Raw genomic sequence first — 22,774 nt, 5'->3', positions numbered from 1 at the left:
CCTCTCATGCCCATGCTGAAAGTAATGGTAAAACTAACCTTTGCGATGAAGTCTTCTGAGGGCCTCCTAACCACTTAAGTGTTCACTTGGCTCCCAGATCCCACACAGCCTGGTTTGAACTTCACCTCAAATACTTAACTGTTCAATGGGTCGTAGGTATTTGCGTAGTTTTTTTCTTACCTCCCCTCTTAGATTATACTCTTTTGAGGACAGGGTTTACCTATCCTTTACGAGCCCAGCAACCTGGTCTTGTACACAGGAAGGGCTCAAAAACTTTTATGAAACTAAACTGAAAGAAACATTAAAAAAAAAAAAGTTTAACATGAACTTATGAGAAGCAAGGGTGAGACACTAAGTACAAGGGGAGGGAACAAACGAGAAGCCATTTGGGCCTGGGGTGAGCAGGAGCTGAGGGTCCAGAGGAGGTACTGTATGTTCTAAACTTCTCTTTTAGTTTCTACAAAATATTAGGAATGACTTAATCGAAATGTGGTGAGGTCCATTATCAAGTTGTCCTAAAATCGAATCAGAACATGACCACTGTGTTCTGATACCTACAGTGAGCTGCACATCTGGCTGCTTTTCCAGAAGAACCATGTCACCAGGTAGGCCAAATGACTTGATTTGGTAGGTGAGGTAGCCACCATATGAGGAAACCTAAAATTGAAATGATATTATCAATAGCACAAACATTAAAAGAGACTATGGCAACATTAGCCCTTCTAACAAGTACACAGGCACATAAATCTGGAAAGATATACACAATCAACCTGTTAACATTAGAGCAGGAAGGACAAAATACCCCTACTGGAGAATGCAAAGAACTTGCAGCAGGGAACGAGTAGCATTTCTGGGCTCCCTATCCACAAAGCTTTACAGAATTATGATCTCAGAGTCTGGAAAAATTCTAAAGCAACATATTGAATCATCTTGTCGAGTAGAGTTGACCCTTGAACATTGTGGGTCTTAGGGGTGCCGACACCCCTTCCTGCACAGTTGAAAATGCTCATCCTTAGAGAATGGAATTGAATATGGTATTTTAACTTACTACATCAGACCTTTTTATATCAATTAAAATGTTTAACATGGACATGGTTGAGTTTTACAAGCAAAAGATACTTCTGTTAATCCTTTGAGTAGTGAGTTTTTTTTCATGCTTGTTGACCCCCCGAGAGTGAGATATTTTTCAAAAAGTGAAATTAGTCCCAGTTACAGTTTTATTAACTTAAAATAATGTTTGTTTGATAACCAGTTTATGGAAACAAGAACATACATTTGCCTTTTTTTTAATGTTGCCTTACACATTTTTAAAATAAATCGATCGTACTCTGACGGTCAGGAGGCATGAGGACATACATGAATGTTCTTACTACTCAAAGGGTTAAAAAGAAAAATAATAGTCACACGGAAACAGATAGGATCCTTTATCCTAGGTGACTACTAGAGCAGAGTGTTATTTAGTCCATAGCTACTCTAAGAAACCTAGGCCATTGGTTTCTTACTTAACTGAGAGAATTGGTTAATATCTATCCGTTACAAAATGAACCTCTGAAAATAAATTTTCAAAAATCTTCCCGAGAGCAGATGGAAGTATTTCCTAAGTGATTAGCCATTCCCCTCAGTACACAGCCATGCCTGACTATGCCATTAGATATATGGGCCTTCTCTCAGCGCCCATATGTAGCATAATGATGTTGGAGATGTGGAGGTGAACTGTCATGGTTTTCTGACAGCAACTTCTCCTTTCACCCTTAAAGTAAAAACCAACCAAGAAGGAAGGAGTGACTAAGGAATGGAAATCAGAGGCAATATAACATTAGAGCAGGAAGGACAAAATACCCCTACTGGAGAACGCAAATAATTTGCAGCAGGGAATGAGTAGCATTTTGGGGCTCCCTATCCACAAAGCTTTACAGAATTATGATCTCAGAGTCTGGAAAAATTCTAAAGCAACATATTGAATCATCTTGTTGAGTAGAGTTGACCCTTGAACATTGTGGGTCTTAGGGGTGCCGACACCCCTTCCTGCACAGTTGAAAATCTGTGTATAACTCTTATCTCTCTAAAACCTTAACTCCTAATTGCCTACTGATAACATAAATATTTGATAATACACATTTTGTGCTGCATATGTAAAAGATACTGTATTCTTACAATAAAGTAAGCTAGAGAAAAGAAAATGTTATTAAGAAAATTATAAGGAAGAGAAGATACAATTAGAGTATGGTATGTATTCATTGATAATGTAAGTTTACGTCAATTGTTTATAAGATGAAAAAATCCCCATATAAGTGGACCCCCACAGTTCAAACCTATGTTGTTCAAGGGCCAACTATATTGCCTTTTTTTGCTGGCTAAGGTAGTTTTAAAACTATGTCCCCATAGTCTTTGATATCTTATCTTTTATGAGGTAGAGTTTAATTCTCTCCCCTTGAGTGTGGGCTGGACTTAGTGACTGGCTTCTAATGAATAGAATATGGCAGAAGTGAGGATATGTCATTTCTGAAATTAGGTTATAAAAAGACTGCATCTCCTGCTTTGAATCTATCTATCTATCTATCTATCTATCTATCTATCTATCAATCATCTACCTATCTATCTGATCTATTTACCTGTCTGTCTCTCTCTCTCTAGCAGTTGTTTTAGAGAAAGCCATCTGCCCAATCATAAGGACCCTCAGACAACCTATGGAGAGAGAGCATCATGCAATGAAGAACTGAGACCTCCACTTTACAGCCAGCAAGGAACAGAGACCTGCTGACAACCACATGAGTGAGCTTGGAAGTGAATCCTCCACTCCCAGATGACCAGGACCCCAGACGACATTGGGACGACTCTGAACTATCACTCCTGGATTCCTAATGCAGAGACTATGCAAGAAAATATGCAAGATCATAACTGTTCGTTGCTTTAAGATTCAAAGTTGTGGGGTTATTTGTTACACAGTATAAGATAACCAGTACATGGGCCTACCATGTGGAGGTGAAGAGGAGTATTACATAAGGGAGAAGTGGGGTTATATAAGAGAAGCAAGTTTCCTCACATTCAAAGGTCAAAACTCATCCTAAGGAAAAAGAATGAAGCTGGGGGCATTACAATACCTGACTTCAAATTATATTATAGAGCCACGACAATCAAAACAGCATGGTATTGGCAGAAAAATAAGACACTCAGACTAATGGAAGAGAATAGAAAGTCCAGAAATAAAACCACATATATATATAGTCAAATAATTTTTGATAAAAGCGCCAACAACACACAATGGAGAAAAGAAAGCCTCTTCAACAAAGGGTGCTGGGAAAACTGGAAAGCCACATGCAAAAGAAGGAAACTCGACTACAGTTTGTCCCCTTGTACTAAAATTAATTCAAAATGGATCAAAGATCTAAATATAAGACCTGAAACAATAAAGTACATAGAAGAAAACATAGGTACTAAACTCATGGACCTTGGTTTTAAAGAGCATTTTATGAATTTGATGCCAAAGGCAAGAGAAGTGAAGGCAAAGATAAATGAATGGGACCACATCAGACTAAGAAGTTTTTGCACAGCAAGAGAAACTGACAACAAAGTAAACAGACAGTCAACTGAATGGGAAATGATATTTTCAAACAACAGCTCAGATAAGGGCCTAATATCCAAAATATACAAAGAACTCATAAAACTCAACAACAAACAAACAAACAGTCCAATAAAAAAATGGGAAGAGGACATGAACAGACACTTCTCCCAGGAAGAAATACAAATGGCCAACAGATATATGAAAAGATGCTCATCTTCATTAGCTATTAGAGAAATGCCAATCAAAACTACAATGAGATACCACCTCACACCTGTTAGATTAGCTATTATCAACAGGACACGTAATAGCAAGTGTTAGAGAGGCTGTGGAGTAAAAGGAACCCTCATTCACTGTTGGTGGGAATGTAAAGTAGTACAACCATTATGGAAGAAAGTATGGTGGTTCCTCAAAAAACTGAAAATAGAACTACCATATGACCCAGCAATTCCTCTACTGGGTATATAACCCCCAAACTCAGACTTTGCTACGTAAAGACACATGTAGCCCCATGTTCATTGCAGCATTGTTCACAGTGGCCAAGACATGGAAACAACCAAAAAGCCCTTCAATAGATGTCTGGATAAAGAAGATGTGGCACATATACACTATGGAATACTACTCAGCCATAAGAAATGATGACATCGGATCATTTACAACAAAATGGTTGGATCTTGATAACATTATACAGAGTGAAATAAGTAAATCAGAAAAAACTAAGAACTGCATGATTCCATACGTAGGTGGGACATAAAAACGAGACTAAGAGACATGGACGAGAGTGTGGTGGTTGTGGGGGGGTGGGGGAGGGAGAGGGAAAGGGGGAGGGGGAGGAGCACAAAGAAAACCAGATAGAAGGTGACGGAAGACAATCTGACTTTAGGTGATGGGTATGCAACATAACTGAATGACAAGCTAACCTGGAGATGTTTTCTTTGAACATATGTACCCTGATTTATTGATGTCACCCCATTAAAATTAATAAAAATTTATATATATAAAAAAAAACAAAACAAAGGTCAAAACCCATAGTCCTTCAACCAGAAGACAGAATTAGAGACCTCAGGCCAACAAGGCCCTAATATGTAGTCATTCTGAAGATAAGAACGTGGCAGTACCTGGCCTGGCCCTGTGAAACCCACCCCTTCTCAACAGCTCTACCCTGTGCCACCTGTTAGTGTTTCAACAGGAGGCCACACTTCTGTCCTCACGGATGAGTGCAGCTGGCCAGGCTCTGGAATAACAATTTATGCGGCAAAGGAAGCGCATCCAGTGCGTCTGCTCCCCCAGGAGCGGCTCGCTGACTGCATGTGACTCCGAACGAAAGCTGAACTGCCACGGAATCTGGTGCTTTTTTCAGGGAGCTCGTGAGTCACTTTTCAGCTTTTGTTTTCCTGACAAGGAGCCTTTCGTCTGCTTAAGAACAAAGAATTCCCAGCACTGGCATTTAAAAGCATACATGTCTCATTTGCAACAGATGTTATTTCAAGGGTTGTGTCTTTTGGCATCAAGTAAAAACAAAACAAAACAAACAAAAAAACCTGAGAAAAACACGGTGCATGACTTCCTTTGCTCATGAGCTAATGCATGTGGCGTCCATGAGTTTCTTAGGGTCTCCGTCCCTCCCAGTGGGGAGCAGAATCTCCGCTGCATTTGTAGTTAACCTACTTTCTTCAGTTGTAGTAACCTGAGCTTCCTTATGTTCCCTTCCAGACACCCAGTAAACGATGCTCATGCGTGAGGGAGGAGGACCAGCGAGGCTGTGGGAGAACAAAGGACATCATTACCTTGTCCCCCAGGTAGGAAGGCGGTGCGACCCAGTTTGCTGTGTGAACTGTGGAGGGCAGCTCCTGGAGGTCAGCGACCGCGCTGCTGCTGCCAGGGTTGAAGGAGACAGGGATCTCTGCTCGGTCCGCCGTCTCCAGGCGCCAGCCCATCATGTCCACAAACTAGAACACAAAAGCAAGGGACGGAAAAGTGTGCCTGTCACTTTTTTGGTGATTGGTTGGAGTATGCAGAATAGAAAGAGCCATGGGGGCCCTGGCCGGTTGGCTCAGCGGTAGAGCGTTGGCCTGGCGTGTGGGGGACCCAGGTTCGATTCCCGGCCGAGGCACATAGGGGAAGCGCCCATTTGCTTCTCCACCCCCCCCTTCCTCTCTGTCTCTCTCTTCCCCTCCTGCAGCCAAGGCTCCATTGGAGCAAAGATGGCTCGGGCGCTGGGGATGGCTCCTTGGCCTCTGCCCCAGGCACTAGAGTGGCTCTGGTCGTGGCAGAGTGACGCCCCGGAGGGGCAGAGCATCGCCCCCTGGTGGGCAGAGCGTGGCCCCTGGTGGGCGTGCCGGGTGGATCCCAGTCGGGTGCATGCGGGAGTCTGTCTGACTGTCTCTCCCCGTTTCCAGCTTCAGAAAAATACAAAAAAATAAAAAAATAAAAAAATAAACAAAAAGAAAGAGCCATGGGGCAGCCACCTTGCTTCAAAGGCATCTCTGCTTGGCTTGCCCTCGGAATTCTCAGAAGGCAGAGACCATGTGGGTGTGAGATTTATCTTTGTATCTCAGCCCACATCCTGGTTCTTGACTTTTAGAAGGTGTCCAATAAATGTTCAAATAATACATAAAGAGGCATATTAATAACATCGAATACAGCGGTCACATTTTAATAATGAGCTCCTTGTATATAAAATGTGATGTGGAATGCAGTGGTTTGCTATCATTACTTTGCTCTAGATGGAGCACTGTAATTAAATATTTCTCTGATCATAAAGGAAGACAGGAGTTAAATTATGAGAGGAAGAAAAAGAAGGAATAGACAAGGTATAGATTAGGAATAACGCTTCAGGGTTCCCCAGGGCTAAAGAAGGGAGACTTAAGAATGGATTCACAAACTAATTTTTTCCCCAATTACAAGTCTGCGCTCCTTTTAGGAGGCAGGCAATAAAATATGTAAAATAATCTCTCTTTGAATACTTGTTGGATATAAGCCATCACTCACACAAAGCAAGCAAGCATTAGATTACCAGTCCCTGGAATACTGAAGGCAACAAAAGTTTTAGTTTCATGGAATTAATTTAAAAGATGGCCGAAGAGAAGATGTGGTAAAATGCATGAGAAGGGAAGTAAAGCAGGAAGAAGATAAGAAGAAACAAGAGGGAAGAACAGCAAAGCTCATTTGCTTAATGAGTGTTTACTAAGTCCCTACTATGTTCTAGATGCTACTGTCGGCACTGAGATGAATCAGGAGCTCACATTCTAGTGGTGGAGGAAGGCAGGTAATAAAGTTTAGAACTAAATGTCGGATATGACAGTGAGTGCTAAATGCTATTGAGTACACGGCACAGAGCAGGGCAAGCACAGAGAGAGTGACTAGGACGAGCTGTTTTGTAGGAAGTGGTGAAAGAAGGTCCCTGTGCAGGTGAGACACCTGAGCAGAAACCTGAAAAACGAAGGGACAGGGCAGGAGGACATCTGTGGAAAGAACACGGAAGGCTGAGAAACAGTGAGGGCCACGCTTACCTAACCTCTTAGCAAAGTAACATACAAACACTCCCACTACCCTTCATGTTTCATGTCAATGGACTCCTTCCTTCTGAGAAAGTGCTAAATGAAAACAAAGCAACTCTCACTCCTTGCATACCTTAGTTCTTCTTTTATGTGTACTGTGACAGTGATTATTTATTCCAAAACAAAAGCAGCTGGTACAGCCCTTGGGATTCGCTGGGTCCAAGTAGAATGAGCCCTCTCGACACGTACTACATTCAGCACCTTCCACATTCTCCTATTGAAAACATGAAACAATAGGTTGTTCCTTCTACAGGTTCCCTGATTGTGATTAGCTACTATCACAAAATGAAATACCAGTATGAGGTTGGCTGTGGTGGTGCAGTGGACAGAGCACTGACCTGGATCTCTGAGGTCGTTGGTTCAAAACCCTGGGCTTGCCCAGTCAAGGCATATATAACAAGCAAGCAATGAAAAACTAGAGTGAAGCAACTATGAGTTGATACTTCCTGTACCCACCTGCTTTCCTCTCTTTGTAAAAATTAATGAATAAAATCTTAAAAAAAAAAAATAAATTCCAGTTCAAGGTGTTAGAACATGGATGCTAATAAAATATTGATATGTAATTATTAAGCTTTTATATTGCATTAATTCTTTAAATTTTTATACCACATACAAATAGAAAACTTAAATGTTTTATGATTCCCTTTGGCATCTTGAAGGTAGGGAATTAGCACCAGAAGGATTAACAATACGGTGGAATCAATTCATCCCACTTACTACCAGCTCAAAACATCTGCCAGGACATGGGAGCTCTCCTACCACTTGGGGGAACCCCTGGTAGCAGAGATGGACCAGAAATAGGCTTCTAGGGAACCTTTGAAACACTTGGAATTGAAGATAGAAGTTTGCGTTGGTTTTTCTGGAGAGGGTCTGTACCTGTCATCAGATTCTGAAGGAGGTCTGCAGCCTCTACGGAAGGTGAGAGGGATCTTCCCTTCTAACTACTTCCATTGAATGAGAATAACTATAAAATGCTACAGACATTGCAGAAATCTATTTACAGGTCAGTCCCATTTCCCATATATCCTTTCCATTTTATTTTTTTACTTCATCGTTGATTGTGTTGTGTGCCCACCACCCGTTTTCCGTGTGTTCTTATATGTTGACTCGACATGAAGGAGTGCCACACTGACTGGTGGTGGACGCCCTTGGCATTGCATGTTCGTCGTTACCTTGCAGAGGCAAGCTCCAGTGTCCGGGGCACAGATCCCCAGCTCTGTCCCATCTCTGTTGCAGTGGCAGGGAATGCACTCAGGGAAGTGGTAAAACCCGGAAGTACATCGGTCACACTGCCGCCCCGTGATTCTGGGCTTGCATCTACACCCAAAGCAAAGGAAGCAAAAGTTCTTGTCATCTACAGACAGTTCTAAAGTCTGCTTACACTGCCACAGACCAGCTGCTGTACAAAGCCAGTTTCACAGACACAGTGTCTGTCTACGGAGTGCTGACAGTCAAAGACAGAGGGGAAGAAAGCAGACAAAAGGCACACAAAGCAGGTCCAGGTGACTATCACCGTGAGATGAAGGGGCTCAAACAGCCCTGGCCAGTTGGCTCAGTGGTAGAGCACTGGCCTGGCATGTGGATGTCCTGGGTTTGATTCCTGGTCAGGGCACACAGGAGAAGTGACCATCTGCTTCTCCACCTCTCCCCTTCCCCCTTCTCTCTCTCTCTCTCTCTCTCTATTGCTCTCTGTCTTCCCCTCCCACAGCCATGGCTCAATTGGTTCGAGCATATTGACCTGGGTGCTGAGGATGGCTCTGTGGAACCTCCACCTCAGGCGCTAAAAATAGTTCCGTTACGAGTATGGCCCCAGATAGACAGAGCATCGGCCCTAAATGGGGGTTGCCAGGTGGATCCTTGTTGGGGTGCATGTGGGAGTCTGCCTCTCTATTTCCCCTCCTCTCACTTGGAAAAGAAGAAAACAAAATATTCAGTTATAAAATAAATAAGTCATGAGTATTTAATGTACAACATGGTGATTATAGTTAATAATACTGTATTACAGAGAGTAAATACTAAAAATTATCATCACAGGAAAAATAATATTGTAAGAATATATAGAGACGAATGTTAACTAGATTTACTGTGTTGACCATTTCACAATATATACATATATCTAATCATTATATTGTACACCTGAAAGTAATATACTGCTATATGTCTGTTACACCTTAGTTTATAAAACAGGTGACCATCATGGGCAGTGTACTCTGAGACTCAGGCTTGGTCCTAGGCTCGGGGGGTGCGAAGCTGGACATGGCCCTGAGCCTAAGCGGTAAGGTGGAAATGTGAACAGTATACACATAGGTCTAACTAGAGGTCAGAGGAGCAACACTGACCCAGCCTGCCTGGGGACGGTGATGCCTGAGCTAAATGTAAAAGGCCTGGGGCTAGAGGGAGGGTAGGCATTCCAGACAGAAGGAACAGAGGGGGAAACTGCTTGGAGGGCGCAGGGAACACAGTGTGGTATTGCTGGGGCAGGAGTACCGGAAGGGGATACTGAACCAGGAGTCTGAGTGTTGGGTGGGAACCAGCTCATGCCAACAGAGGTGCTGGATGTTGTGATGCTGTCCTGTGGCAGTGGAGTGTGGTGCCTGAGCCCTGTGCATGGACGGCAGACTGGCTGGAGTTCTAATCCCAGCTCTCACACGTATTAGAACTAGTATCTTACAGTTATCCAACTTCTCAAAAGCTTTGTTTTCTCATCTGTGAGAGAGCGTTAGCTGTTTCCTCCTAATTTTCTGGAGAGATAGACAAAGCAGTGTCAGGCATGTAGCAAGCTCTCAAGGTACTGGTATCATTACCATAAAAGACTCTTAAAGAGGAAAGAGTGTGGTTGGACGTGTGTGATGAAGTGAATTGAGGACACCAACTCTGAGCAGCCATTGTGTCAGGAGGTAGATGAGGGGGCTGAATGAGGCAGAGGCATTTGGGACGGAGGGGAGGGATCAGTTCCCAACTGTTTCAAGGCAAGGTTGCTGGGACTCGTACTGCTTTGCTTGGGACTGAAAAAGAAGAAAGCAAGGAAGATTCCACATGTCCCACTTGAGCAATAGGGTGGATACTGGAGCCCCAGGTGAAGCCAAGAATGAAGGAGGAAGATAGGGAAGAAGGGTGACAGCGGGTATGTCTGCTGAATCCAGTGGGCAGTCGCTGGCCTGGGCCTGGCTAGGAGGAAGGCCCTGGCGTGGAGCTCAGAGCCACCAGGAGGTGTGTGCCCCTGAAGCACAAGGCTGGATGAGAAAACAAAAGCCTGACAGAGTGAGAACGGTGGGCTGGGAGTGGAACTGAAAAGCCCAACCCTGGAGGGGTGAGGAGAGGAAGAGAGGTGGGTGCCATCCTTCAGTAGCCCGGGCACAGGGCTCCACAGCTGAAGTCCGGTGAGATCTACACGCTGATCCTTTTCTGTGCGTCTCCAGAAAGCGTTAGGAAGTGCGCCTTTAGATGGCAAACAGGGAGTACAGTCTAATCTGAAATATTTCATTAACTCACTGCCACATGGAAGTGGTCACCTATCTCTTTAATACCCATTAAATATCTTACCACAGTCCCCATGTCAAAAAAAATAGATAAATATAACTTAATATGGGAACCTAATTTTTATATGTTCACTTCCTCGGAAAAGGAAGGAACAGGGGTATTTGCTGGGAAGGCAGCAAGCTGCTTGTTGAGAATGAAGAGAAATGGAAGCAAAATCATGACTTGTCTGCCTACTTCAGACCATACGGAAGATGCCGCGGCGTAAAGCAGGGGTGGGTGGAGGGAGCGCGACTCCCGCAGTAAGACAAGGTGGATCTCTGAGCTTCACTCTGCACGTAAGTGGCAAATGAGAAAGTAAGAGTGGATGAGAAAAAGCAAAATGCTGAGCAGAGTGGTAACAGCAGAGGCCCACAAGCTGGACTCGGAGAAATCCAAGTAGGACTGATAGGCAAGGGTTAACCACAACATGGAGGACACAGTGTCTGGATTCCTGAGCAATGCAATGCGTAGAGCAGCGAGTGTATGAATTCTGCGCACGCGCGCGCGCGCGCGCGCGCACACACACAAAGGCAACCAAAGGAGTTTGGGGTGGTACCATGACAACAGAGAATCAAAAGTAAACCTCCTTTTCAAAGTCTTGCTGAACATCTTTTAAAAACTACCTAAAGTTGCCCCAACCTTGGTACATTTCTCCAGGGAGACACTCTGCTACCCAAGGAGCCGTCCTCGCTGCAATGGCAAGAGGTTCCAGTAGATGCTGCCTGGTGGCGCAGAACAGCAGCAGTGGGAATGCAGGTCATGTGAAGTCATCGCCACAGCGACGGGCCTACAGCCAAACGTTATGTAATAATATCTGCGCGTGGGTGCTCGCCATGTCTCAGATAATCAGAAAATCAGGCACAAGGGTGAGCTCTAGACTTTGTGCATTAAACATGCGGGTTCCTTAATACCATGCTCACATCAAACTTCAGTTTTAATCTAGAATCCAAAGTCTGCCTTGTTCGTTCAATAATTATTGAGTGCCATATATAAATACATACATATATGTATATATACCCTACACAGGGATGTATATATAAATGTATATATTCCTGTGTAGGGGTCATGGGAAGCAAGGGACAAAGTAGACTAGATCAATCTTGACCTCAGCACATTTTCCCCGAGGACACAGAACACAGAGGCAGAACGCCAGGTAATCACGTGAGGGATGGGAGGCTAAACATTAAACTTGCTTTAAGCAATGAGATGGTGAGAATATCTCTGCAGACTTCTAGAAGGCTTCATGCCACCTCTGAGTTTTAATACAGAGTCCTCAAAGGATGAGTACCATTTGGGGGTAACAGAAGAAGGAAAAGAAGGTTTTGTAACTGGAGAAATGAACATGTGCAAAAAGGGTTTAGAAAAGTGAGCAAATCAGGCCAGAGAAGAAAGCCAAGAAGAAAAGGCTTGCTCAGGGCAGGCGGAGGGCCAGAGCATGACAGGAAGCTGGTCTTTATCCTACCAGACAGCCAGGATTTGGGAAAAGTGCAGAGAGGGGTGTGATGGAGTGGTGTTGTGCAGAGACACAGGCCCCCACGGCGGGCTGCACACAGGATGGTGCTCACCACACCGCACCGTCATTACTGGCTAGTGCAGGGTCCTCTCCCAAACTGTGGCCGGCAGGAGTATTAGTAGGCATGTGTGCCTTCTGCACAAGGCATGGCACCTGAACTGGAAAAGGTACAAGATAGCTCTTGAACAATAAAACATACTTATATCTGGCCCTGGCCAGTTGGCTCAGCGGTAGAGCGTCGGCCTGGCGTGCAGGAGTCCCAGGTTCGATTCCAGGCCAGGGCACACAGGAGAAGCGCCCATCTGCTTCTCCACCCCTCCCCCTCTCCTTCCTCTCTGTCTCTCTCTTCCCCTCCCGCAGCGGAGGCTCCATTGGAGCAAAGATGGCCCGGGCGCTGGGGATGGCTCTGTGGCCTCTGCCTCAGGCGCCAGAGTGGCTCTGGATGCCACAGAGCAACGCCCCAGAGGGGCAGAGCATCACTCCCTGGTGGGCATGCCGGGTGGATCCCAGTTGGGCGCATGTGAGAGTCTGTCTGACTGCCTCCCCGTTTCCAGCTTCAGAAAAATGAAAAAAAAAATACTTATATCTAAAAGATAGAATCTAAGGCAAAAAAATAATTCACAAGGAACTGAGGAACATGTTTCATCATGGTTTAAAAAGACACATAGAGGAAGGTAAAATCATAAAAAGATACGCATTCATCAGAATTATCTCATTTTATAGAGTAACAGTTCTATGTATTCATGACAAAATTATAAGGAAAATAGATTTTTTAATCCCTATATAATTTAGTATTAACACATTCTTCTTGACTAAGGGAGAAAGAGAGAGAGAGAGAGAGAGAGAGAGAGAGAGAGAGAGAGAGAAAAGAAACTGCAAACCAGGAAAAAGTAGGACAATAGGTGATCATCATTCAGACATGAAGAGGTGAATGGACTTCACTGGTGGCAGTAGGTAGCCAAGAGCCATGGAAAGGGAGGGGATAACATGCACCTTGCCGGAAGTTGACATCTGATTGACAGTAGGAAAAAGAGGTTGATTCTAAGATATACTGGAATTTCGGTTTGAGGACCATGTGGAGATTGTCACCATTAAGGAGAAAAATTTTAAGCATCCAAAGAGAGAAATGACTCGAAAGGCAAGACAATGGCATGGGTTTCAGATATGGGGGAAGAGTTGAAGTTTGGAGTTGTAAGCGTCCTTAAAGATAATCTAATCTAACATTTCATTATATGTGTGAGAGGACAGGAACTCAAAGACTTCAGGGACTTGTCCAAGGCCACCTAAGTAAAGCCAGTAAGAGAACCCAAGCTGAACTGATTTACAATAAAGAAGAGATAAGAAGCACTCAAGGCTCAGGACTGGAGCTCTGGATGGGATTGATCCAGGAGTGGGGGTGCTCGAAGCCAGGAGGCTGGTGGGGTTCCAGGGGACAAAGTATAAAGAAAGGAAGGCAGACATCAGCTAATGCTTCCTGGGTGCCAGTGTGTGTCGGTACCATTCTAAGGGTTTCTGCCCAGGATACCTAATCTTTAAAGAACTTCAAGAGGCAGGTGCCTCCAGTATCTCTGTTTCGCAGATGAAGAAATGAGGCATAGAGATCAGTAACGTGATGACACCACCCAAACAGTGAGTGGCAGTGGCAGAACACAACCTCGTGCAAACTCACACCACACAGCCTCTCAGCGTGGGGAAGGAAGAAGCTGAGCCCGGGAAATAGCCAGAGAAGACTCATTCAAAGAGATCAGAGACACTGTTATTACTGAAGATGAAAGAAGACAAAGGGAATGAGGTGAGAACTTGACACCCCTTTGTGGGGCAGGATCCCTATCTCCCTGCTCACCACTGTGTCCCTGCACCTATTATTCCATGAGGTGAATCAAAGGGTTTACTTCTCCAAGTTGTTAGAGCCTGTGGATTTATGCCCAGCTGGAAACACTTCTGTTCCAAGAACGCCAAGTCTATGACCTTTCCTGGTATTTTGTTTTTCTATTTAACACAAACATTTAGTAAAGCTGAGGATTGGCTGAGATAGAGGTCACCCCAAAAAGGCTTCCCTTTTACCACTGCCCTTCTGAAAAGGCACATTTGTACACGTGGCTTTATTGACCGTTCGGGTGAACTGCCATCTCCTTTCAATCAATCTTAAAATAGCTTGGAAGTGTTCGACATCATGATAGTATTTAAAAGCAGTGATTACCAGTTTCTTTGTATTTGTTACTGATTGGCAAAATCTGAGGAGATTATAGTCCTTTGTTCAAAATATCTTATGGCTTTACCACCTCTTCCATTATTAAAATCCCCTGTACATGCACTTTTTTCTTTGCTATTATATTGATTAAATTACTGTGTTGCTATAAAAAATGAAATTTTGATTAAAAGAAGCATTAAGACCTCCAACTAGATAGAGTTGGCTAAGATAATAGATTTTTTGGCATTCATACAATTTTGCAATATTTTGTGTGATACAATCAGAGGTTGAAGAACTACAATCAGAATTTAAAATTTTGGTGGACTGTTAGAAACAATGCTATCAAATTTCATTTTATAGATTAGGAAACTGAGACCCAAGAAGGCAAAATGACTTGCCCAGGGTTTTCTATTAAGTTCATGACAAAGGCGAGTCAAGAGCTCAGGTTACGGCTCCATCTTTACTTATTTCCAATTATCTCTAAAATCACACCAGTTTTAGTTAACTAGAGATAGAGTACTATAGATTGCTATGATTATTTTTGAATTCATTTAAAAATAGATTAACATTTATAATGGTTTGATTTTCTTTTAGTAAAATAAAATTTAAAATCTAGAGTCAAATAAAATTTGGAAATTGCAATTATTAAGCTTTGTGATAATTTGCACTGACTGCCAAGACAGTCAGATGGATAACTGAGAAAGGAATTAGTGGGGTTTTTTTTGTTTTGTTTTGTTTTTGGTGAATTCCAAGTATTATTTCTTTTATATAAACTTTAGGTTCTTCTAGATACATTCTTCATTTTCATTAGGAAATTTTCTAGGTAAAAAAAAATTCTTTCCTTTAATATTTTCTAAAGAAATAATTCTTTCAGGCAATCAAAAGATTTTTCAGCACGATCCCTGGAATTGCCATGAGCGATTGTGCAATTATAGTCATGGAGTAAACAAAAAGTTTTTCTAATATTATCTGCCAAGGGCCCTTTCATAACAAATCCACTTTGATCATGAACGGATATGTCATACCATTAGGTTTTCACAGTCTGTTTGGTAATGTCCAGATAAAGGATTACATTTGGGTTTAAGTGTGATACAGGTCAATGAGAGTCCGTTCCTGTGATGGTCCTCAGCTTTGGGCAAAAAACGATATGACATCTTGATCTTGAGTTAGGAATTTTCCAGACTACTAATTGTCATTAATGAAGTTTTCTTAAACACTCCTTAGAATTTTTGCCTAAAGTATAAAAGAAACCTCTCCATCCATAGAGTGTGACTTAACTGATTTTACAATGTTTCATGCATTCTTGGTTTCTTTTTCTGTGGCAGCAGCATTGAGAATGGGAGGCTTTGTTCGCAGCAATGTGTTCTGTTGCCCTGTTACTCCCTTTCGCACTCCCCGCTAGTTCTCTGACAGTGAATTCTGGCTTCTCTTCTGCTGAACACTGCTTTTCCAGCTCCTTCTTGGTTCCTTTGCCTCCCAGACTGAGACGTCGGTAATTCTTCCAGGACCCACACCCGGTTTTTCCGCCAGTGCATCTGCACCTTGGGGTCTTCACTCACTCTAACCGATGCACTTGATACCTAGGTCTCCATCCCCCGTCCCAACTTTTCACTAGGATGTTCTGCTTTTAAAACAAACCCCCCCCAAAACAAAAAACAGGCCTGACCTGTGGTGGCACAGGGGATAAAGCCTCGACCTGGAACACTGAGGTCGCTGGTTCAAAACCCTGCACTTATCTGGTCAAGGTACATATGGGAGTTGATGCTTCCTCCTCCTCTCTCTCTCTCCTCTCTAAAATGAGGAAATTAAAAATAAACAAAATAAAATCCAAAAAACAAAGAAACAAAACTAAAGTAGTCATTATGGAAAAACAGTACTTTGTTGTACTTGCACTTATTTTGAGGCTTGGTAAGGTTTTATTAGTAATTCTATACGGGAGCACTATAATGTTTTCAGTACCTAGGGCTCTCTAAATATCTTAATGCAGCTGTGATTGGGGCTGCTGCAGAATCCTGGGCTCTTTCCTCTGCCAGGACTTCTATTTCCTAACGAGCATTCCACGTCTTCCTCTCCTGATCTGTGTCCAGTTTGTTCCTTTATTTCCACAAGGTTGTACATTCCTATTCTACTGTGCATACGGAATCCTGTCCTGTCAACCCTTCTTACCCACAGTCCTGCCCTAATACTCTTGAGAAAGTAAAGTATTTTAACCCCCACCCCCACTTATCCTGCTTATTTGTCAGACTTTTTTTTTCCTCTGAAGGATGTATACACACCTATTTTGCATAAAGATGTTGAATTATTTTCTTTGATTTATTCTTCAAATATATTAAAATAAAACAATTATTCCTAATTCAATCTATTTCCCTCTTATATAACACCCTGGATTTTCTTTTCTGAAGCCAGTTTTAAATCTACAGTTTCCTTTGGCTGGTCTGGAAGATGTGCTTAGGGAGGTGTGAGGGTTGTGTGTGCTTGTGTTGGACTGAGAAACGGAAGAAGTGTTTCAATAGCAACAAACTGACTTGGTTGAACATCTTTAGACTATTGTCTAACTCTCCCATGACCACTTTTTCAACTCCAAGATGGCAGCTCTCATCAGTGTTACGGTCTTAGCTTTATGGACAGACACATTCCATTCTTCTTATACTTGTGAGTGTTCCCGTGCAGAGCCACACGTTTTCTTTACAAACATTCTGGAGCTCTGGTGCTACATGTTTGTGGCTATCACTTTCCTGCCAATAAAAGGGTTTTGCTTTTCAAGAAAGGGAAACGGCACCGATGGGAACAGGAGAAGGGAGAGGTCGATGGTAAAGGAGTGTTGGAAAAGAGTTGTGAAATATTTGCCATTTGAGGGAGGGAGGCCCTTACAGATGTAGAAAAGATGAAAAGCATCATGAGGGTGTCACCTGGGAGAGAAAAAATAATATCTGTCCATGAAAGACTGGAAGAAAAAGAAGTAATGAAAGCAAAGAGTAGAGGAGATGCTGAGAGAAACACCAAATAACCCAGCTGAAATGAGGCGGCACGGCCACACGACGGATCCAATCTGCAAGGTTCTGCCACTTTCCCAGCTACTTTTTGGACCAAGGGTTGAAACAGAGGGATGGAGGCAATTTTTCCCAGAGCAAGCACATCTAGACCAATAATGAAGTCACAGGATCACACGCTACTTCTTTCTGCTTTCTATACAGTCGACAGGTCACGACTGGCACCCAGGAGTCCCCTTGGCTCCCCCTAAGCCATCTTCTCCAGTCCCAGGACGGCCAGCGGCCCCTGGGTGCAGTGCATCCTCTCGTCCTTCAGCACGCCCCCTGGCCCTGGGCGGCCTGGGCTTCCACGCCGAGTGCCGCTCTCCTCGATGGAGCGGAGTTAGTCACTCAATGGAAACGAGTCAGACATTTTCACAGGCCCGTAGTGTATTTCTGTCCACAATGCAGAGCCTGTCTTCCTTCCAGAGAACAGCTTAAACACCAGAGGAGAGGAACAGAACCTAACATGTTAATCAATGGTGATGAAAACTGTAGATGTCGCCTCAGAATTCTTTGTGCAATTCACATCCAGTTTATGCTCATAGTCTGAGAAGGAGAGGCAACTGAGTTGACGCAGGAAGGACTCACACCTGTGGATTCAAAGACTTGGAATGTTTCATGACTCACGTTTTCACTCAGCTTCCCTCCCAGTAGTACAAGGGAGTTGCTAGGCACTGGGCAACAATTAAGGTGTGGTTAAAGTCCCTTCCTTAGGAAAAGTGAACATTGTTTCTAGAGGAGGTTGCATTTTGTCCCCCCAATGTATATAATCAAGTTCCAACTCCTACTCCCTGAGGTTGTGGCTTTACTGGAATTTGAAATAGGGTCTTTTCAGATATGATCAAGTTAAGATGAGGTCATACTGGAGTAAGGTGGGCCCTCATCCAGTATGATTGGTGGCCATAAGAGAAGAAGAGACAGACACACAGAGGAGAAGGCCATGTGAAGGCAGAGGCAGAGACTGAAGCGAAGCATCTATAGGTCAGGGAAACCCAAGGATTGCTGGCAACATTGGAAGGTAAAAGAAAGGCAGGGGACAGAACCTCTCCTAGAGCCTTTAGAAACAAGCATGACATAGGCAAGACCTTCATTTTGGACTTTTAGCATTTAGAACTGTTGTGTTACCCACCCAATTCGTGGTATTTTCACAGTAGCCACAGAAAACAAATACAGCTGCCCTGAGGTACCAGCAGCAGAGCCCTCATGGTTCTTACACCTGAACCACAGGGACACAGACCCTGAAACATCCATGTGCCTGTGTGTGCATGTGCTTGTGCCTGGACACGTGTGGAATGCTGAAAACCACATACTTTCTCTTGCCTACTGCTATCCTGGCCCGGACTTCAGGCTGGCTCAGTTTCCCTGCTGCATACTCACTGTCTAATTCTTTCTAGCCTCTTCTCTAGGAGACCGGATCCTATTCTCTACCGGGTACCCCCTATCGCCACTCTCCAGTCCTGCTGAGATCAGGCTGGACAGCTGGACTCATGTGACACTGGCCTCTAGTTTTCAATGCATCAGTCTGAGCCAATGTTCGCCATTTGTCTCTTAGCAATTGTGCATTGGACTTATCAATGTTCCTGAGGACAGCCCCCCACTCAGGCAGGCTCTCCAGCAAGTATCTGCTCACCCTGTCTCCCTCTCCCCTCCCAAACAACCCCCTCTGAACCCCGACATGTGCTCAGACAGGTGCAGGTCAGGCTCCGCATTGGAAACTAGAAGCCGATGTCACATGAATCCAGGTGGCCAGCGTGATCTCAGCAGAACCAGGAAGTGGCAGTCGGGAATGGAGAATTGGACTCAGTCTCCAGGTGGCCAGCGTGATCTCAGCAGGACCGGGGAGTGGCAGTCGGGGATGGAGAACAGGACTCAGTCTCCTAGAGGAAGAGGCTGGAGGGAATTAGACAGTGGGTTATGCGGCAGGGAAACTGAGCCAGTGCTTCTGACGCCCCCCCAGGCCAGGGTGGCAGGGCAGGGGCAGGAGAAAGTATACACCCCCCCCCCTTCCAGCTGGCCTGTCTGAGTTAGGGAGGCGGGTCTGAAGATTTCAGACCTCATCTTGCACTGTCCTTAACAAAACTTCCAGCTAGCCCTAGCAAAAAGGTTTGGAGCCCACCCCTAAAGACAAATGGATAGGCGCCCACCACAAGGTGACACAGTAGAAGGCACTGATAACTTCATGCATACACTTTGATACACACAAGAATGATACTGGAGTGAATAAGCAAGGCAGCAGTGGCCTCAGGTGACTGGTCATCGGCCCACCCAGGCTCTGCTGGGTTACTCGAAGGGACAACACTCCACACATGTTACCCATTCTACGCGGGGAGCTGTACCCTGAGGTGAATGCAGCGCAGTCCTTGAACCCCTGAGAAATGGGAAGTAATGACCAGTGTGTGGCAGACGGCGTTGTCGCTCCCCACCACAGAACCTCAGAGGCCCACCCACCCGAGCTCACCTGCACTGCCCGTGGTCCCGGTCGCACTCCGTGCCGGCAGTCCCGGCCACGGCGCCCCACTGGGAGCAATTGCAGCCTTCACAGCCAGCCAGGGGGTGGAAGCCGAAGGCCTGCGCCTCACACGCCTCGCACTGGGGCCCGGCCGTGCGTGGCGGGCACAGGCACCTGCCCGTCATCTCCTCACAAAGGCGCTGGCCACAGTTGCACGCTGGCCAGGGGACAGACAGAAACAGTGTAAGGGTTAGATCAGGGGTCCCCAAACTACGGCCCGTGGGCTGCATGCAGCCCCCTGAGGCCATTTATCCGGCCCCCACTGCACTTCTGGAAGGGGCACTTCTTTCATTGGTGGTCAGTGAGAGGAGCACATTTACCATCTCATTAGCCAAAAGCAGGCCCATAGTTCCCATTGAAATACTGGTCAGTTTGTTGATTTAAATGTACTTGTTCTTTATTTTAAATATTGTATTTGTTCCCATTTTGGTTTTTCTACTTTAAAATAAGATATGTGCAGTGTGCATAGGGATTTGTTCATAGTTTTTTTTAAAGTCTGGCCCTCCAATGGTCTGAGGGACAGTGAACTGGCCCCCTGTGTAAAAAGTTTGGGGACCCCTGGGCTAGATGCTGCCTGACTTCCAGCAGGACTGTACCAACTGTCAGGATTTCTGGAAGCTTCCAAGGGGGTTGGGGGGAAAGGTCTTGCTATTCCTTCATTTTGGCATTATTGATCATACTTGACATAAAAGGCCCTTTCCTGGGGCCAAGACCAACCATATCAAACGTGCATGGTGGATCCAGTGTATGGTACAGTGTGTGAACCCGCACTGGCTTCAAGATAGCTACTCAAAGGAACCCGCTGAGCAGCCTGCCTGTGCCCTTCCAACGCGGGCCCCTCGCATGTCACAGCGTCCCGCTCCCCCAGGCCCCCGGCAGCGGCTCCACGTGACCCCAGGGCACTGAGCCCAGCGTCAGGGCACGGCTCAGGGGCAGCGCCCCGTTAGGTAACGGCTGGTCTCCAGGTGGGGGCTCTGTGCCACACCTGCACCCCTCACTGCTGCCACACGCTCTCAGGCAGCTTATAGATAAAGGTCTGCAGGCTTCTCAGTCAGTGAGTCCTATGCCCTCTGACCCGGCCTGTCCTCCCAACTTTGGTTGAGTTGCAAAAACTGAAAAGGCTTCCACTAGGGAAGCCCATTATTTTTATGCTTAAGGCTATTTACACTAACTTCCGTTGACAAGTGCTTAGGTCACATAGCCTGGGAAACACAAATATTTATCTTCTGCGTAGTTATTAGACATGCAGACATTCAGCCTGCAGCCCAGGCCTCCTGAGTCAGAATTTGCATTTCTACCAGATTCCCTGGTGAGTTTCTAGCACAGTCAAATCCAAAAGCCCTGTCCTAGATGAGCATCCCCGTCCTGGGACCAGAGGCGACCTTGGACGACCTGAAGGTGCACTTACGCTTGCAGTGTGGAAATCCGTAGTGGCCTGTTTGACAGCGGGTGCACTGCCGACCGGTGACGCCAGGCCGGCACAGGCACTGCCCACCCTCTGGGCTGCAGTGATGGCCAGCAGCCCCTGTGGGGTGGCACTCACAGGGCAGTGCGCCCTGGTGGTAAAGGGCCACCAGGGACCTGGCAGAGTCCTTACAGAATCCGGAGGCTGTCTGGGGACTGTTGAGACAAAAACAACTCAGGGTGCTATCTCGGGAGGTGTGCCCAGAAACGGTCCCAAGCTTCCCCTTCCCATTTACTCCTCCAGGCAGGGTCTTTGAGGAGGGGCTGTGACTCTGGAGTCGGGGAGAAAATGGGGGAACACGCCATCCCTGGACTCACAGCCAGTGCCAGCCACTCCCCCCCCCCATCCACTCCAGAACACCACACCAGACTGGCCACGGGAGTTTTGATGGCTGGAATAAAAGGGTGAAATTTTACCTATAGAATGAATTGTATGATATGTGGATTATATCAGTTACAGAAAAACAATTACACCTAAATGTGTAATAATACACCAATAACAACAATAAGGAGGAGGTGAATTGCCAATTGAGTGTTGCATGCTAGAGGCTTTCCCTACATATCACCACCACCAGTTAGGCCTAAGCCCCATTTTGTAGATAAGGCAACTGAGGCTCCCAGAGGTTATGCAGATTCCCAAGGCTATGGAGCTCTAAGTGGCTGAGCAGGCTTTCAAATCCACAGCTGTTGGACTTCAGAGCCTTTGCTCTTAATACTTTCTATGTAGGTGGCTTCAGCCTGCCAGGCAGCCTGGAGCACCATGGTTCCTCAGAAAACCAACAGGGGGCCAGGCCGTCTGCAGGAGAGGAAGGAGCAGATGCTCAGGGCTGCACTAGGCGCTTGGCATTCAAGGGCTCAGGAGGGAGGGTAGGGAGGTCTGCTTGCTGTGACAGTCCCCACTCAGTCAGATGGCACAGGAGAGGGGGAATCGGGGCTAACATGCCTCCCAGTGGAGGGGACCCTGTGTGCTATCTTTTAGGAATCTGAGCTCGACCACAGGAAGTAGCAAAGAGGAAGAGAAACACCTGAGCAGTCCATGAGTTCGTTTGGAGGGTGAGTCTATGTTGAGATCACAGTTGAAGCTGGGAATCTTGCCCAGATGTGCAAATGAGACCTGTTATAGGAGAATGTATGCAGAGAAGAGCAGCTCACCCCCCAGGCCGGGGACTCACTGCCACACCCTTGGGAGCAGAGGGGAAGAAGACAGACCCGAGGGCCAGAAGCTCCCTCAGCCTTGCTCTCGGTGGGAATGTGGGAGAGCCTCATGCAGTCCAGGGCCTTTCCACAAAGTAATACTTACTCAATATAAAAACTATTTCCTCCACAGTTGGTGATAAACTCCAACGACATGTCCACTAATTTTCTGTGAAGTATTTGGTAGTCATAATTCTCCACAGGAACCAGCAGCACACGGACCTAAAGGAAAC

General features: G+C 45.4%; 1 protein-coding gene across 2 annotated transcripts in view; it reads right to left on the bottom strand.

Annotated features, from left to right (window-relative positions):
• Positions 1 to 22,774, bottom strand: part of LAMA3 (laminin subunit alpha 3) — a 293,103-nt gene that overhangs the window by 85,032 nt on the left and 185,297 nt on the right. For both annotated transcript variants that reach the window (XM_066352202.1, XM_066352204.1), the window contains 7 exons: positions 22,648 to 22,763; positions 21,292 to 21,503; positions 19,833 to 20,040; positions 8,292 to 8,436; positions 7,193 to 7,333; positions 5,347 to 5,508; positions 559 to 657 (listed from right to left, as the gene is read on the bottom strand). In XM_066352202.1, the coding sequence (XP_066208299.1) occupies positions 559 to 657; positions 5,347 to 5,508; positions 7,193 to 7,333; positions 8,292 to 8,436; positions 19,833 to 20,040; positions 21,292 to 21,503; positions 22,648 to 22,763 (1,083 nt within the window). The remainder of the gene's footprint in view (positions 1 to 558; positions 658 to 5,346; positions 5,509 to 7,192; positions 7,334 to 8,291; positions 8,437 to 19,832; positions 20,041 to 21,291; positions 21,504 to 22,647; positions 22,764 to 22,774) is intronic.

The sequence above is a fragment of the Saccopteryx leptura genome, chromosome 11 (genome assembly GCF_036850995.1).
Source record: "Saccopteryx leptura isolate mSacLep1 chromosome 11, mSacLep1_pri_phased_curated, whole genome shotgun sequence".
NCBI classification, from domain to species: Eukaryota; Metazoa; Chordata; class Mammalia; order Chiroptera; family Emballonuridae; genus Saccopteryx; species Saccopteryx leptura.
This window is presented reverse-complemented; position numbering and strand designations above follow the sequence as displayed.